The 15,800-nt window shown below is 52.9% G+C and overlaps 1 protein-coding gene across 2 annotated transcripts; it reads left to right on the top strand.

The window, feature by feature from the left end:
• Positions 1-1,187: 1,187 nt before the first annotated feature.
• On the top strand, positions 1,188-11,934 carry BUD13 (BUD13 homolog). Of its 2 annotated transcripts, none has more exons than XM_063139175.1 (11): positions 1,188-1,328; positions 2,825-2,921; positions 3,449-3,533; positions 4,686-4,743; positions 5,442-6,067; positions 6,213-6,475; positions 6,768-6,882; positions 9,020-9,158; positions 9,632-9,816; positions 10,496-10,577; positions 11,021-11,934. In XM_063139175.1, exons 1-11 carry the CDS (start codon positions 1,192-1,194, stop codon positions 11,112-11,114), a joined length of 1,881 nt encoding a protein of 626 aa, XP_062995245.1. In that variant the 5' UTR covers positions 1,188-1,191; the 3' UTR covers positions 11,115-11,934. The 2 variants fall into 2 exon arrangements, with proteins under 2 accessions (XP_062995245.1, XP_062995244.1); XM_063139174.1 differs by having other exon boundaries at positions 6,213-6,556.
• Positions 11,935-15,800: the final 3,866 nt, after the last annotated feature.

Raw genomic sequence — 15,800 nt, 5'->3', positions numbered from 1 at the left:
TGCTGGACTTTGAAGTGGGCCTTGGTCTGAAAATCCTGGGAATGTTCCACCCTGGCAGGCTGGATGCTCCCTCAGTCCGCAAGCTTGGGGACATTGATGCAGCCCCCTCTCCCCTTCGCATATGGGTGGCATGTGGGGTGATCTCTTCCCGAAAATGCTGATGGTGAGGGCTGTCAGCCAGAGCTGTTCCTCCTCCGCCTTGGAACCACGGCATGAATGGTGCTGAAGGCCAGGCACCCACAACCCCACGCCAGTCCCCAAGGGGAGGTTTTTCTAGCCATCCCTGCTGCCAGTTGGGGTTTCCAGTGTTCCGCCAACCCCCTTTTGTGGAGTGAACTGTGGGAGAAGCGTTGCTGCATCAGACCCAAGGCTGCACCTCGTCGTCTCCGTGTGATGCTGGAGGTAGCATAGAGCTCCGCTCTGCTCTGGCAGGGGCTGGGGTGTGGGATCATTGCCCTCCTTGGGCTGGTCACAGCCTGGCTTTGCTGGCGTTTTTGTCTCCTGGGTTTCAAGGCACTGGCTGCTGCATCCCCCTTTGGAGCCCAGCTTGTCGCTGTAATTTCACTGCAGTTTGCAGTGATTCCTGCTTGCGGGGTGAGGGGAGTCTGTTACACATTGCCAAAAGAGAGGACACCCGGTTGCACAGAAAGTAGGTTTTCAGAAGTTTTGGACTCCAACTCCCAGAAGCCCCTGCCAGCGTGGCCAATGGTTTGGAATGGTAGTCGCTAAAGTCCAAAGTATCTGGAGATCTGCTTTCTGCCCACCCTTGTGCTACTTGATCTGGATGGATGCAAATTTAGGAAGCAGGTAGTTCAAACAGAAAGAACACCGGCCACGTGGCTGCATTTTGGAGAGAACAGGAGCGGGGAGGGGGGCAGCGTCATGGCCCCCGCTGCTCTCCCTTCTCAGGGTTCTTTTGCCTTTAAGCCAGGCTTGGCCTATTCAGCCGTGTTCTCTGTAAAGCAGGCCACCCGGCCACGCCCATTCCCGCTCTCCTGCCTCCGCACGCGGCGGGGCCGAGGACGCCTCGTTTGTGCTTCCACGCCACAGCGCGGCCGCTAGAGGGCGCTCCGCGTCTCCCCGGCCGCTCTGCCGGCTAGCTCCGACCATAGAGGCGGAGGGCGGCCGCTTCCTCTGCTTTTGGCCCCGCCGCCGCCCCGTCCCGCGCTTCCGCCCGCCTTCCCGGCGAAGATGGCGGCGGCTCCTCCGGCCTCGGGCCTGTCCAAGGCCGAGTATCTGCGGCGGCGCTACCTGGAGGCCGGCGGGGCCGAGGCGGACAAGAAGCGGCGCAAGAAGAAGAAAGCGGGCAAGGAGCCTTCGGGCGGGCGGTGAGAGCGGGGAAGGGCAGCCGGGGGCGCGCGGGGTGGAGGCGGCGGCGGCAGGATCCCCCTGTTCCCTCGCCCCGCTGCCCGCCTCCCCCGAACCAGCCAGCCAGCCGGCCGCCTCCCCCTGCACTCGGCGTGGCAATGCCTTGATTGTAAGCCCCTCGGGGCAGGAGGGGGCCGCCCCCTTGGAAAGCGCCCCCCCCCCACCGCGCACAGTGGCGGCAACGGCAGCCGCGTAATGCAAGGGGCTGGCGGAGGCGCCTGCAGCCTTGTCGGGCCCGGGACCCCCTCCTCCTCCTCCTCCTCCATCTTTCGCCTCCCCCCCCCCCACTGGTGACCGATTCCCCTCATCCTCCCTCCCTCCCTCCCTCCTGTGTGTCTACCACAGCCTACCCAGCTTCGTGCCCTCTAAATGTTTTGGACTACAGTTCCCATCATCCCTGATCATTAGCTGTGGTGCTGGCTGAGGCTGATGGGAGTCGACGACCAAAACAGCTAGAGAGCACCCAGTTGACGAAGGCCGGGCCAGGGCGGAGCTTTAGTTTGCAAGCGCCCAGAAGGCAGGGAGGGAGGGGGGTCCCCGGGTCCCCGACTTCTTCTTCTTTTATGCAATTCTGGGGTGGGGGGTGGGGAAGTGCCATCGCAAATGGTAACGGCAGCATGTTATGGGTTTGAGTCCACCGTGGGAAGGAGAAGAAATGGCCAGAGAAAGGAAATAGCGGAAATAGTGTTAGAAGCACTAAAAGATTGTGAGACCGAGAAGCGTGAGAAAATAAAAGGGCCTTCATGTGGTGCTTTGCCACCCAGATCCTGTGGTAGGTGTTCTTCTGGAGATGAGGCACCACATGAATAGTAATGAACAAAAAAGAGGGAATTGTGCAGTGATCCAGCTTACATGGGGTCATGTAAGGCCTTCCCAGTTGAATTTTAAGATGCCTTTTAATAATGTGCTGCTTTTAATAATGTATTAGTTTGAAATGTTTTACTCCGTTATATGTATTTTATAGCATTTGCATTTGTGTTGTACCCTGCCTCGATCCGGAGGAAGAGGCGGGTAACAAATGATGATGATGATGGCCCTCAGCTGTGCAGCTCCAGTTGAAATCCGACAGTGTTGGGTTTGCATGTGAGAAGCACGGTTCAGTTCTCCACTCAGTCATGAATCTCATCTCGGGCAAATGTTGTTCCGTGATACCTCAATGGCAGAGGTTGCCCTCCTGTCTAGTGAGGAGTAAGGGCCATTCAGGGCGTACACAGAAGTGCATTGCAGCGGGAGTTTATGTAGGCACCAATCTAATGAGCCAGGCTCTCTTCTAACACCCCACTGCTTATTGATCTAACACATGAAGGTTGGTTAGAGGCGAGGTGCTGGCAAGAAGCTAAATCGTGCCATTGCTGGGCTCCTCATTTGAGGACATTTTAGGTTTTTCAAAGCTTACTGTATAAAGAAATAATTCTGATTCGTGACCGCACGTATGTTTTCTCCTCTTGATATCCAGAATGCGCATAGTGGATGATGATGATATGAGCTGGAAAAGCATCCCTGTTGAACAGGAAAAGGACGAAGAAGAGGGGGATGATGGTGACTTGCCTGTGGTGAGTAGTTGGTGGCTCAGAACCAAGCAATTAGTTGTTACTAAAGATCATAGAATCATAGAATAGCAGAATTGGAAGGGGCCTACAAGGCCATTGAGTCCAACCCCCTGCTCAATGCAGGAATCCACCCTAAAGCATCCCTGACAGATGTCCAGCTGCCTCTTGAAGGCCTCTAGTGTGGGAGAGCCCACAACCTCCCTAGTAACTCATTCCATTGTCGTAATGCTCTAACAGTCAGGAAGTTTTTCCTGATGCCCAGCTGGAATCTGGCTTCCTTTAACTTGAGCCTGTTATATATGTAGTATTGTAATGTCTTCAGAGTGCTTTGCTGCATTGGTTTTCCTTACTAGTCGTGTGCCATGGAGGTCATCATAATTCCAATTTTACACATGGGAAATGGAGGCTTCAGACTATGAACCGGTGGGCAACACCTGTGTATTTCGTACTTGCTTGGAGGACCTTTTGGCTTTGCAGTGTGACAGGCCCCATGAGATTGCCAGGTCCCCTGTCTTACTTGTTACTTTCAGGTGGCTGAGTTTATTGATGAACGACCGGATGAAGTTAGATGGATGGAAGAATTCCGAACCAGTAACAAGTGGAAGCTATTGGGAGGTTAGCATTCTGCAATTCTTCGAGTGGGGTGGCGGCTTATTCCTCCCTGAAGTACTTGGATAGAGATAGCTCTGCACATCGGCACCCACCTACATCAAGTCCCGTTTGGTTTTTGAAGGGAATAGCTTCACGCTAGGCCTGGCAAAAGAGGAATAGTTTGGTAAACCTTTGCGGAAGGGCAACCAGTGGGTAGCAGGAACTGCACTGAAGGAAATTATGAAAGGAAATAAATATGCTTTCCTAGTGTTTAGGCCACGTAGAGAATCATAGCCCAGTGAAATTCACACCCAGCAGATCTAAAGGAAATGCAAATATGACTTTTCATAGCTGACGATGAATCCTGCTGATGATAGCGCTGGGGGTATCTGACAGCATAATCCATCTAGCCCTCGTGTGGGGGTGGGCAACTTGGCGGAGGGATCAGAATTCCTGTTAAAAGCCCAAATACACCCCCCTCCCTTAGAGTGCAATCCGGTGGTCCCTGGGAGAGCATCCCAGGAACTATAGTTTTTGGGTTTTTTTTGGGGGGGGGGAAATCTCTGTCCTGAGGCTGTAGATGCTCCCCCGTCTTTGGGAGGGGGGGCTCTGCCTTCTGGTTCCTCCCCCACCTCTTGCCTTCTTGCAGTTGCCGTGGAAAGAACCACAGCAGCTCTTTCCCAACGTTGGAGAGGCAATTTCAAGGAGAGGGAAAAGGGGGTATTCTGGGGTGGGTGGGGAGGAGGGCAGGAGCTGGGGATCTGCTGTGCCCTGTGGCCTCTCTGCCCGCACCTCTGCCAACACAACTCCTCTAAACGGGAGTTGACTCTGAAGACTCTAAGCTATGCACCAATGATCAAACCTTAGGCAGAGTTCAGATAGTATGAACAGCCTTGGTGTGATGTGCCAAATACGATCCTTTATTCATGCCTTTGATGGAAAGATGCAGTTTTGTGAAAGTGGTGATGATCTCCAGAAATCCTGGAGGGGCTTCATTTAGCTTGGCAGGGCCTTTTATGATCTCATTCAGGATGGGTGGTGGCTGGGCCAGCTTTCTGGGCCTTGCTTTCCTTTGGAAACGCATTGCAAAAGCAGATGCAAATGTCGATCACGCCATAATGTTGGTCTGTATGTAGTTCTTTATGTTAAAATAGCTTTAATTTCTTTCTTTTTTAGATCAGAACGAAGAGTCACAAGGCTCTGACCTTTCGGTGACTGCAAAATCAACAAACAGGTGAGCGGGGCTGCTGGTCGATCAGTTGGCCTGTCCTTTTCTTGCTATATCTACTCTTTGTGTTTCCTAAGATGTTTTTATTGTATGGGAGGGGAGGTACCTCAAGACAACTTTTTATCTGCTGCTGCTGATAGGTGTCCTGTGCTTTTGATGTAGCAGCAACTATTTAAGTCAACATGTGGGTGGAAGGAAAGACTGTAGCACTTAACTTTTGTAACCTGCTGGCTCTGTGAAATAGTCAAAACTAAGACACAAAGTTTGTTACAAGCCCACCTGAAACCTGTCTGTGCAGCCCGTGTGCTCTTGAAAGGTATGCAGGTAGTCTTCAATGACATCTGTTTCGCATGGCTACGACTGGATGGGCTTATGGTAGCATATGAGAGGGATGCCAAGCTAAAACAGGAATAGTTGAAAGACTTTGAAGAAAGGATGCATACGGCAGACTACTTACAGCTCACCTGTTGAAGCTTTCTGGGGCAGGTGGTGTTGAGTGATAATACCAGGAGGCAGGCCAGGCCATGAAAGATGATTTGGCTGGGGGAGCTTTTCCCAGCTTGCTTCTGCTCTCTGCCATGTTCCATGCAAGGGCCAAAGATTCTTTACAGAATCTTATGTGATGACACAATGTGAATTGAAACTGGCTCACCTGTTAGAAGCTTTGATTAACATGCACTTTGGTTTTCCTTTTTACATTCCAGTTCAGAAGCCACAAAACAGAAGAAAACAAAGCACCAGTCCCCGCCCAGGAGGGGCCGCCACGATTCACTGGACCAGTCGCTGCCCAGGAGGGGCAGCCATGACTCAACGGACCAGTCCCCGCCCAGGAGGGGCCACCAGGACATGCCAGACCAGTCTCCGCCCAGGAGGGGCCGCCGCCATGACTCAGCAGACCAGTCGCCGCCCAGGAGGGGCCGCTGGGACACGCCAGACCAGTCGCCGCCCAGGAGGGGCCGCCATGACTCAGCAGACCAGTCGCCGCCCAGGAGGGGCCGCTGGGACACGCCAGACCAGTCGCCGCCCAGGAGGGGCCGCCATGACTCAGCAGACCGGCCCCTGCCCAGGAGGGGCCGCCGGGACACCCCAGACCGGTCCCCGCCCAGGAGGGGCTGCTGGGACTCCTCTGATCTGTCTCCTAAAAGGCTCCATTCTGGGGCAGGCAAAAATAATAGTAGAACTTTGGGCAGAGGCCACCAGGAATGCTTCCCAGACCTGCCCTCAGCCCATCAGAGGTGGCAGGCGACCCCTGACGTGTTACCAACCCAAATGAAAACTTGCAGTTCTGATGCAGACCTGTTGCTTCCTCGGAAGCAGCTGTCATCCAGAGGCAAGTAGACGTGGGGAAAGGGCTAGAATTTCTCTAGAGTGGAGTGTTGCCAGGAGTGTGAACAGCCCATAATTCCTGTTGAAACTTTGGTCAATGCCCAGTCAAGGTTGCTAATGCGTCTGGTGCGTGTGTGATTCTTCTCCAGGCGCTAAGCAGCGTAATCCGAGGGCACCTTCACCGAGGAAACGCCAGAGACACGATTCCGAGTCTGGTTCTGATTCCCCCTTGCTGAAGAAGAGTGCCAGATCCTCCTCCGATTCAGACCTTTCCCCGCCACGGTCCACTCACTCTGCGGGCGGGCGGCAGCAAAAGCCCTCTTCCGATCTCTCTCCTCCCAGAAGGACTCGGCGCAGGTCTTCAGACTCTGATTTGTCTCCTCCCCGAAGGGGTCGAGAAGCTCACCAGAAGGTCCGCAGGTCCAGGAGCCCGCCTCCCCTCTCCCCCGCTCCTCAGACCACGGACTCCAAAGGGAGGGCTAACAGCCAAAGGGTGAGGGCTCTGCCGCTGACACCCCCTGAGGCCCAGCCCCTGGAGCCTGTGTGCTGTGGGCATGCGCCGAGGGCAGTAACGTGCCCCCCAGGCCACGCTGGGCTGAAGCAGCCACAGTGGAGTTCCGTGGCTCTTTGGTGCAGGTGGCATGAAGATACCCTTCGGTTTAGCTTTGTTTGACAACGGCTGTTTTGCTGCTTTTGGCTTGCAGGGCCCCCAGATGCTTTCGGGGGGCAAAGCTGGCCTGGTGTCGGCTGAACTGCTAAGGAGGGAGCAGCAGGAGCTCAGGAAGCAGGGCGGCAGCGGCGGCGGCAAACATCTGGAAGGTGCGCACTGTGCCCCCCCTTCCCCCCGGTCTGTCTCTCCGTCCTGGTGGTTGATGGACACTGGCGCTGGGAGTCAGACTTGCCCAAGGTCCCCTGACGAATCCATGCAGAGGCAGAACTTGAACCCAGCTCTCTCGGACTTACGTCCAGCCTACTGGGCCATGCCGGCTTTTCTGCCTAGAATCCAGGGGGTGGGAGGCCAATGGCCATGCCGTCCCTCCTAGGGATGTGTCGGTGCAGCAGGGCTCAAAGTGCTTTCCGGGAAGAAACGCTGCGCCTGGCGGGGCTTTGGCCTGGCCCTCCTGCAAGTGTAGTAGTGATGCAGGGGGATTGGCACATGCAGGCGTGGCGTGGCGTGGCGTGGCGTTCCCTGCGATCAGTGGCAGCAAGTGGCCAGTCTCATGCGGGGTGGGGTGGGGAGGGTGGGTCAGCCAAAGGGTTGCCAGAGGCAACGTTGTGAAGAGGAGCTTTTAAAGATGCAAAAGTTGGCCACCCAGCATGTTTTTCCCCCCAAGATACAGCATTGTGCAAATCAGTTATAAGCCCGCCCGTGATTTTTCCAGATTCACACATGCATTAGAAGCCAATTTGTTTTTTTTAAAAAAAAAAATCCACACATGCATTAAAGGCTGGTTTATGTTTTTTTCCATAGCCACAAATGAATGATAAGCCAGCCTGCTTCCCCCTCCCCACGCTCACACACAAATTCTAAGACAGTTTATCATTTTTTTCAGACTCACAAATGAGTTATAAGCCAGCTCCTGCTTTTGTTTCAGGTTCACAAATGAAATATAATCCAGTTTGTATATTTTTTCCCTCTACACTCAGAAAAAATGAATTACAACCCACCCCTCATTAAAGTGCATTTCCATACTGGGATTGTGCTTGCCAGACTCCTCAGAGCAAATGGAGAAATAGCGGAGCACGCGCAAACGCTCCCCGTCTTTCCCCTTCTTTTCTGCTCAAATCCAGGAGTTTATAACATGCCAACATGTTCTCTTGACCCACAGGCGAGACAGGCCGCTCGCCTCCCACAGCCACCGCGGGCAACCAGCTGAGGAGGAGGAGGAGGGTTCCAAACCTGGTGATGCGGTATTGGCTACCGTGCAGCCTCGGTGTCGTCGGTTTCATTTGCACTGATTGCACGGTCCTTGATTGGGCCGTGCGGCCACAGCACTGCCCATGACGGCATAACTTAACAGTCTTCTGCCAACTCAGCAGTCTTTCTGAATTTAAAAAAGCTGTAAAGACTGGGTCAGGCAGGCCTACCCAGTCGGATTTTAAAATGCCTGTTAGTTTAATAATGTATTGCCGTATTTCTTCGATTGTAAGACGCCATCGATTGTAAGACGCACACTAATTTCAGTACCACCAACAGAAAAAAACAACCTAAGACACACCCGCGATTCTAAGACGCACCCCATTTTTAGAGATGTTTATATGGGGGAAAAAGTGCGTCTTAGAATCGAAGAAATATTTCTTCGATTCTAAGACACACTTTTCCCCCCATATAAACATCTCTAAAAACTGGGTGCGTCTTAGAATCGCCAGTGCGATTATTATTCTTAGAATCAAAGCTTTTTTTCTGTTGGTGGTACTGAAATTAGTGTGCGTCTTACAATCGATGGCGTCTTACAATTGAAGAAATACGGCAGTTTTATATGTTTTTAATCAGTTTTATATATTTTATAGTATTTTTATATTTGGTGTTGTTCCCCGCCTCGATCCAGATTATTATTACATTATTGAATATTATGCTCTCTGCAAAGGCAGAGAGAACTAAAGGCAGGGCCTAGTGAAATTAACATCCAGTAGATCCAAAGGAAACGCAGATGTGTTTCTTCACCGCTCACCTGTGGAGCTTTGCTCTTGGTAGTGATGGCGGTAGCTGAAAGCGTAATCCGCCAAGCCGTAGCGCAATGCAAGACCCAAAGTAAAGTTCTGAAGCCCCGAGAGCTACATTTCCCACAAGCTGGAAAAAAAATAAACCCATTCGTGATTGATCCCCTGCTTTTCTACTGAAAGATCCAAAGCCAGTAATTGGAAGGTTGAGCGGATGCTCTGAATGCACAGAATGGATTGAGTTGGCTTTTGTGATGGCTTTTGGGCGCTCTGATGTGTCCGGCTCCTTTTTCAGCTGAATCGCAGCAGGCGGAAACCATTTTCCGGGATAAGTCGGGGCGCAAGAGGGACTTGAAGCAGGAATGGCTGGAACAGCGCAAGAAAGCGGAAGAGAAATCTGAGCGAGACGAGCAGTACGCCAAGTGGGGGAAGGGGTGAGTGTGGCTGGGTCCTCGGAGGGCCAGGGCCTCGCTGAGCCCCCTTTCCTTCTGTGGAGGAGGAGGAGGAGGGGTGGGGGGGAAGAGAAGCCCGTGCCGGTCAGGAGGGAAGCTGCTGCCTTCGGCCAGGTCAGGCTGTTTGTCCGTCTAGCCCAGGATTGTCTTCGCCTCTGACGGGCAGCAGCTGCCCAGAGGGCCAGGCAGAGAGGCCTCTTTTCCAGCGCTTGTCCCCTGATCCCTTTTAGCCCGAGGCTAAACCTGAGACCCTCTCCATGCAAAGTCTGTCCACTGTGCCTGAGCTGCAGTCCCCTCTCTCTCCTAAGAGCAAAACCATCCATGGGGTTTTGCCGCCTGAGACTCTCTCCCCTTTTCGAATCTCTCTTGATAACGTGTCCTACAGCTGCCAAGCGGCAAGCCAGGACGCTCCAGGCCAGCGGCTTCTTCACTGCTTGCGTTTGTGTCTCTTGCAGCCTCGCACAGAGCAGGCAGCAGCAGCAAAACGTGGAGGATGCAGTGAAAGAAATGCAGAAGCCTCTGGCCCGGTACATCGATGACCAGGACTTGGACAAGATGCTGCGGGAGCAGGAGCGGGAAGGCGACCCCATGGCCGACTTCCTAAGGAAGAAGAAGGTCAAGGAGAGGAAAGACCCCAAAGGTCAGCCTGGCAGCCAGGAGTGACTGTGGGGATGGGGATGGTGTGGCTGTGGAGCCCCGGGAGAGGCGCTGAGCTGGCGCTGCTAGGAGGGGCGATCTGACTTGCTGCAGCATGGAGCTTGAACGTTCTGCATGAAAGTAGTCCTCGTCTGAAGAGGTGCAGCGGAAGGGAGTTTGCAGCAAGTTCTCAAGCTCAATCTTGGGGGTGGGGGGCAGCCAGTGCAAGAGCAGTGACTAAAGGGTTGCGGCGTCCAGGATGGAAAGTCGTGCACACGTGCGTGAAGGCTCCACCTCTTCCGGAGCTGCAGTCAACTCTCAGATCCTGCTTTCAGGCTCCCTTCGACGCTGGGGGTTGAACGCTTGCTTTTCAAAGAGCAGGCAGCGGTCGCAGGTGGCTCCACGCATGTCTGTCTAAGGGATTTCACGGCAGAGCAGCCTTCTTGCTTCTCAGCTGTCACCTGGGTGTCACAGCAGCGCCACCTGGCCCTCTCGCACAGTCTCCTCCATGCATCACGTGGGGAGTTTGGAGGCGGCTGGCGTTAGCGGTGGGCAAAGCCAGGTCCCTCCCTCAACTCCCTGTGGGTGTGTTTTGGGTCGTCACCAACAGAACTCTGGCTGGACTGGAAAAGTAATTGATGAAGCGATTTGCTTGCTTGCTTCCCTCCCTCCCTCTGCTCCAGAAAAACCCAAGTATAGCGGACCTGCTCCCCCACTCAACAGGTTCAACATCTGGCCTGGATATCGCTGGGATGGAGTTGACAGGCAAGTCTTTCTTCCCGGCAGTGATGGTAATAGATGATTTCTACACCCGAAGAACAGTGTGATGGACACATGCTGTATTCCCTACACGTAATATTGGCTCATGGTTGGAAAGACTTCTGCTAAGGGGGCAGTTTGCTTTTGCTTCCATCCGCAGCCCCTTACAAACTCCAGGATGCTCCTCGTCAGGCTACATCCCTAGGAGGAGTTTGAAAGAGGACAGTCGAGCTCCTGCACGGTTAGGGGAGAGACCCCTCTTCAGCTCCTCCCCCCTCCTCCTCCTCCCTGGCATATTTATCCTGACTTGACCTGGGGCCTGGAAATGTGAGGAAGGTCTTGGTAGCACAGTGAAGACCATCCATCCCCCCCCATCCCTCACCCTGCCCCATATGTGTTTCTCCCAAAGTTCCTTACGGCCCACCTTACTGTTGTCTTTGTTTCTGTAGGTCCAATGGTTTTGAGCAGAAGCGCTTTGCCAGAATCGCAAGCAAGAAGGCGGTGCAGGAGCTGGCGTACAAGTGGAGTGTTGAGGACATGTAAATGGCCCGCCTAAGAGGTGCGAGAACGTCCCCCCAAGGCCCTGCGCCGCCACAAGGGGCCCTAGCAACCCGGTGTTCATGAGTTTCACCTTATAGGGGCCCCTCCAGGTGATGCAGGGAGCAGCTTTCTGTCTCCAGACAGACAGACAGGGGGGCTGATGGGAGTCCTGGAGTGTATATGTTGTGCTAGAAGGAGTGTGAGGGTCAGCCGTGGTGAGGAACCTGCTTGAATGGAAATGCAGCACGCTTGAAAGCAACTGGCCCCTTAGAGATTAATCTCACAGAGCACTTGAAGCACCACACCGGGTCTTCAGCTGTGCCCCAGATCTCAGGGTGTGTGGGGAGAGGACGCTTTCACTGAGGCACCTTCCTTGTGTGCCCCGGAGCATAGACGGTTTCGGCTGTGGCTGCTGGATGTGGTTGATACCACGCGCTCGTTGGTGACTCTGAGCTTCATGGTTTAAATCAGCGCAGCGTATCGTTGGGTTTCCTGACTTGTGGATTGTGCAGGGAGTTCCTGTTGCATTTTCCTAAAAGGGGCAGCTGGAGTTCTTCATTATTGTTTGACAATAAATTTGTCTGCAGCAGCTAAAGAGGTTGGTTGGGAAGTTAACATGCAACGTTTAAAGCTCTTGCATTTCCCCTTAATTGCCTGCTCTTGAGGGTCTTCGATTGGAATTCCTACAAGGTGCAAATACTTTTTCATACAGAACAGGAAACTTTGCAGGTGAGGGTGGGAGTAAGGGGCTGTTCATAACTGTTTTCTTAATCTCCTTTGTAATTTGAATGTACAGTTTGTAAATAACACCTTTCTTTTTTTACTTTGTGTGTGTGTGTGTTTTTTACGAAGATGTTACTGCCTTGTTTGTGTTGATGAACTTAGTCCATTTTTTATTGTGTGTGAATATAAGCATCTTCTTTGCTACGGATATATCCAAGCATGAGCATTGGGAGTATCATTTTAAAATTTGTGATTCCCCCCTCTCTGATATCTAATATAGTCAGCTGTTAGTTTCTGAAGCCTGACCCTTCCGTTTGGCACATTCACGCTTTGGTTTTTGAAAAACTGTTCCCTGCCTTGACTTCTGTTGCTGAGTGAGGCCACCTTTGCCAGCGACAGGCAGGCAGTTGGGATGGGCCTGCAAAAGAGAACGTGGCACTTGTTTAAGCTGCTGCTGTTCCAATCCCTGTCCGGAATCACCCAGTCAGACATTGGGCCATTACCTGGCCACATACCTGTAAGCCTCTTGACGGACCGTGGCAAAATCTTGTTTCCCCTCAATCTCGATGGGTTTTGAGTCTTGCTTGAAGCTCTTTGTCTCTTCTGTTTTCTTGGGCACGTATGTGCTGCTTGCGGGTTGGCTTTCAAAACTGCCCTGTTTTTAAAAGAATAAGAAAAACCAATCAACGAAGCACCAGAAGTAGTCTCTTTCTGGTGGGAGTGTGATACACCGTGCAGAAATGTCCTTTGAGAGTGTCCAGACACCTTAAGCCACAGCCAGCTGCTGAGACCCGATAGCAGCAGATAAATGGCTGCGCTGTGAGATAGCCAGTCTGTCACTTTCCGATCCATTTCATATCCGTGCAGCGGAGGTGGTTTTAGCTGCATGAAGGAAGGACCCAGGGACGGAGGGAAGATGCAAACGCTGCTCGTTCCCCCTCTAATGAAAAGCGGATCCTATTTCAAGACCTTGTTCTCTGGCCTTCAAAAGAATGAAAAGATAGCAAACAGCACCCTGGGGCAGGGGTGTGTGTGTGTGTGTTTGTGTTTTGCTTCTGAGAAATGGCTTTCCAAAATACCACTGCTGCGTTTCTCCCTCCCCGGTTCCCGAAATCTGTCCAGACAAGACAAGCGGAGCCGTTTTGAGAAAATGTGCCTGTTTCAGCCTCGGGGAAGCTGCTCTTTTCCCATCCCAGGATGTTTCAGAGTAGATGCTGATGAACAAGATTGGGAACTTATATTGGTATCCCCCCCCCATGTGCCTTTTTTGTGATTCCATTTATAGGAGCAATGTATTGGGGTGCAGGTGATGCTTTAACCCATCCAGGGCGGCCTCCCCACGACTTTTGCTAGCACTCCTAAGAAGCTGCCCTGTCCCAGAGCCGGCTGGCCCAGCCCCGTTTGCTGTGACTGGCAGCGCTCTCCGGGGAGAGCGGTCCCGCGTGGCGGCTTTCCCCATCACCTGCTGCTTCGGGCTTTTAACTGCAGGTGCCGGGATGGAGCCTGGAGCCTCCGCGTGCTGAAGCGCTCTCTCTCTCCCACGGAGCTGTGCCCCCTCCCCAGTGCCCTCATCGCTCGAGGGGCTCCTTACCAGGGTGCGAGGGTGGATTCTTTCCCAGGGATCTCCATGTCGAACCCGGGGCTGAGCTCCCCAGTCCCTGAAGAAGAATTTGTGAGCTGTGCAGTCATCAAATCTGGCAGCTGAAGACTTCCGTGTGGTGGCCGGCTGTTCAATGGGCTCCTCAAGTTTGACCAGGACCGGAGGAATGTAAGATTGCTGCCAGTGGGGAGGAGGGAAGAAGGACGTTGGGATTAGGTGCAAGTTCCTTTGCTTCAGGATGTAGCAATGGCTTTTTTGTTAAAAAAAAAAAAAGGGTTGGGCAATTTCATGGAAGACCGGATTTTCGTTAACTGCGTTTGCCGAAAGTCTGAACTCCGTGTTCTGAGGCAGCTGACCTCTGAATGCCAGTTGCTAGGAGTGCCATGGGATGGCCAATGCCTGCCTGCTCTGCTGGGGGGATTCCAGGTCCTTCCAGATGGCAGGGATTTGAGACTGAATGCTGGAGTAGATGGGCGATCGCTTGATCCCCCAAACCAGCCCTTTTGCTCTTGAGAGCTGAACTTTCAGAAGAGCAGCCGCCAGGCCCATCCTGACGACGGTTTAAAAATATTTATTTATTTATTACATTTCTATACCGCCCAATAGCCGAAGCTCTCTGGGCGGTTTACAAATTAAGACCATTCAAAGTACAAAACAACAGTATAAAACCATAATATAAAATACAATATAAAAGCACAACCAAGATAAAAACAGCAGCAATGCAAAAAATACAAATTTAAAATACAAATTTAAAACAGCGAAGTTAAAATTAATTTATAGACTGTTGAAATACTGGGAGAATAAAAAGTTGCCCTTTCATAAGCTAGGCCTGTGGGGCTAGAAGGGGGTGGTGGTGTTGCCTGAGCCGTGGCATCAACAGGAAGTGCCCCCCTCATGTCTTGAAGTTCTCTGGACTCTGGTGCTTTCCTAAGATTTGGGGATGAGGGGAACTAACTGCCCAGAGGAGGGTGGCTGCACACTTTCTGGCAGTCTTTGCTGGCCCCGGGAGGCCCTGTGTCCCCGGGTTCCTTACCTGGGTCATGGCGGCGCCTTCGACCTTCCCCCGGTGCCCTTTCAGCGTGGTGGGCTTGTCACGAGAGTACGCGGAGGCATCCCATTTTCGGTAGCTCTCCCTCTGGACCGTCTCGAAACTGGTGCTGTGCGGAAGCGGAGGCATGTGAGGATCTGAGGCAGGGACCGGACTGGCTTGTTTTGTCTCGTGTGACTCTGGCATCTTTTTGGTTTTAGAATTGATGGACAACCCTGCATTCCCAGTTTCACCAATTAGTATCTCAGTTTTCCCATGGTGGAGAAATAGGGCTGAGAACGACCCACCGTGCAGAGACGCCTTCTCCTTCCATGGATTGATCCTCTTGGGAATTGTGTTGAGGATCTTAAAAAACTTTGCTTTGTCTTCCTGACCTTTTCACCTGGGCCAAGGGCAATGTGTGTGGCGTTGCCCCCACAGTGTTCTCTGCTCTCTTTCCCCAAGAGGATGTAGCTGTTGTCTTCCTCGTGGACAGAGGTATGCTAGGAGGGGGTGAAGGGGACCCTCTTCTAGTATTTAAAGCGCTCTATCTGTGAAGAGTTCCTAATCTGCACATGTGATGACTCGCCTCCTCTGTCCAAAACCACCCCAAGGTCACTCCTCAGTGTGATCCTTACCTGAGGGCTCGGTTGATTGCCAGGTTGTCCAGAGGAGGCAGGGCTGGTGCCGTCTGGGCCGGAAATGACCTTCGTGCTGGGAAATCACTTTGATAGTTGGTCATGTATTCAGCTGGGCCTTGTTTCAGAGATTTTGCAATGCCGATCCTTTGCAATGCCGAAGCTAGGCCTAGATGGTGGGATGGTGGGGGGGGATCATTCCCCCCTCCTCTTCCTCCTGCAGGGCAGACAACTGAGAATGGCATCTAAGCCTTTGGCTTTGGTGTGATGTGCCCAGACCCCTCCTTTTGCTCGTCTTTGCGATGGCCGGCTACTGCTGGCACCCAGAGAATGTTTGCTGTATTGTGTGTCCTGTTGGGACGGGGGAACGAGAGCGAGGAGGCCCCTTGTAGCTGCTTGTTTTGGTCCGCCGTGGGGATGAATGCAGCCTCCTGCGCAGGATTGCAGCCAGGCTCCTCTCCACTGGTTTCCAGGGCTTTGATTTGGTAGAAGCATCGTTACTTTTGAGGCCGTTTGAATATCCTCTTATCAGAGCTGAGTTTGACCTCTGTGCCAGGTGTTTTTAACTGTACCTGGCAGGGCTGGAAGCTTACCTTTGCAGCCTTGGCTCCCGTCCTTGCTTGAGGAGGAGTGCTGGACTCCGTGGGTTCCGTGGGGCTGCAGCCGTCGTGGAAGGGCTGCTGCAGGCGGTGGGAAATGGA

The sequence above is a fragment of the Elgaria multicarinata genome, chromosome 12, assembly GCF_023053635.1.
Source record: "Elgaria multicarinata webbii isolate HBS135686 ecotype San Diego chromosome 12, rElgMul1.1.pri, whole genome shotgun sequence".
Lineage (NCBI taxonomy): Eukaryota > Metazoa > Chordata > Lepidosauria > Squamata > Anguidae > Elgaria > Elgaria multicarinata.
Note: the sequence above shows the minus strand (reverse complement) of the source record. Positions and strands in the feature narration are given on the sequence as shown.

Excerpts from the sequence above, each read along its gene's own strand:
- BUD13 (XM_063139174.1), top strand. The coding sequence starts at position 1,192 with ATGGCGGCGGCTCCTCCGGCCTCGGGCCTGTCCAAGGCCGAGTATCTG. Across the intron at positions 2,922-3,448 it reads ATGATGGTGACTTGCCTGTG|GTGGCTGAGTTTATTGATGA; the intron begins GTGAGTAGTTGG and ends TGTTACTTTCAG. Across the intron at positions 6,557-6,767 it reads GGAGGGCTAACAGCCAAAGG|GGCCCCCAGATGCTTTCGGG; the intron begins GTGAGGGCTCTG and ends TTTGGCTTGCAG.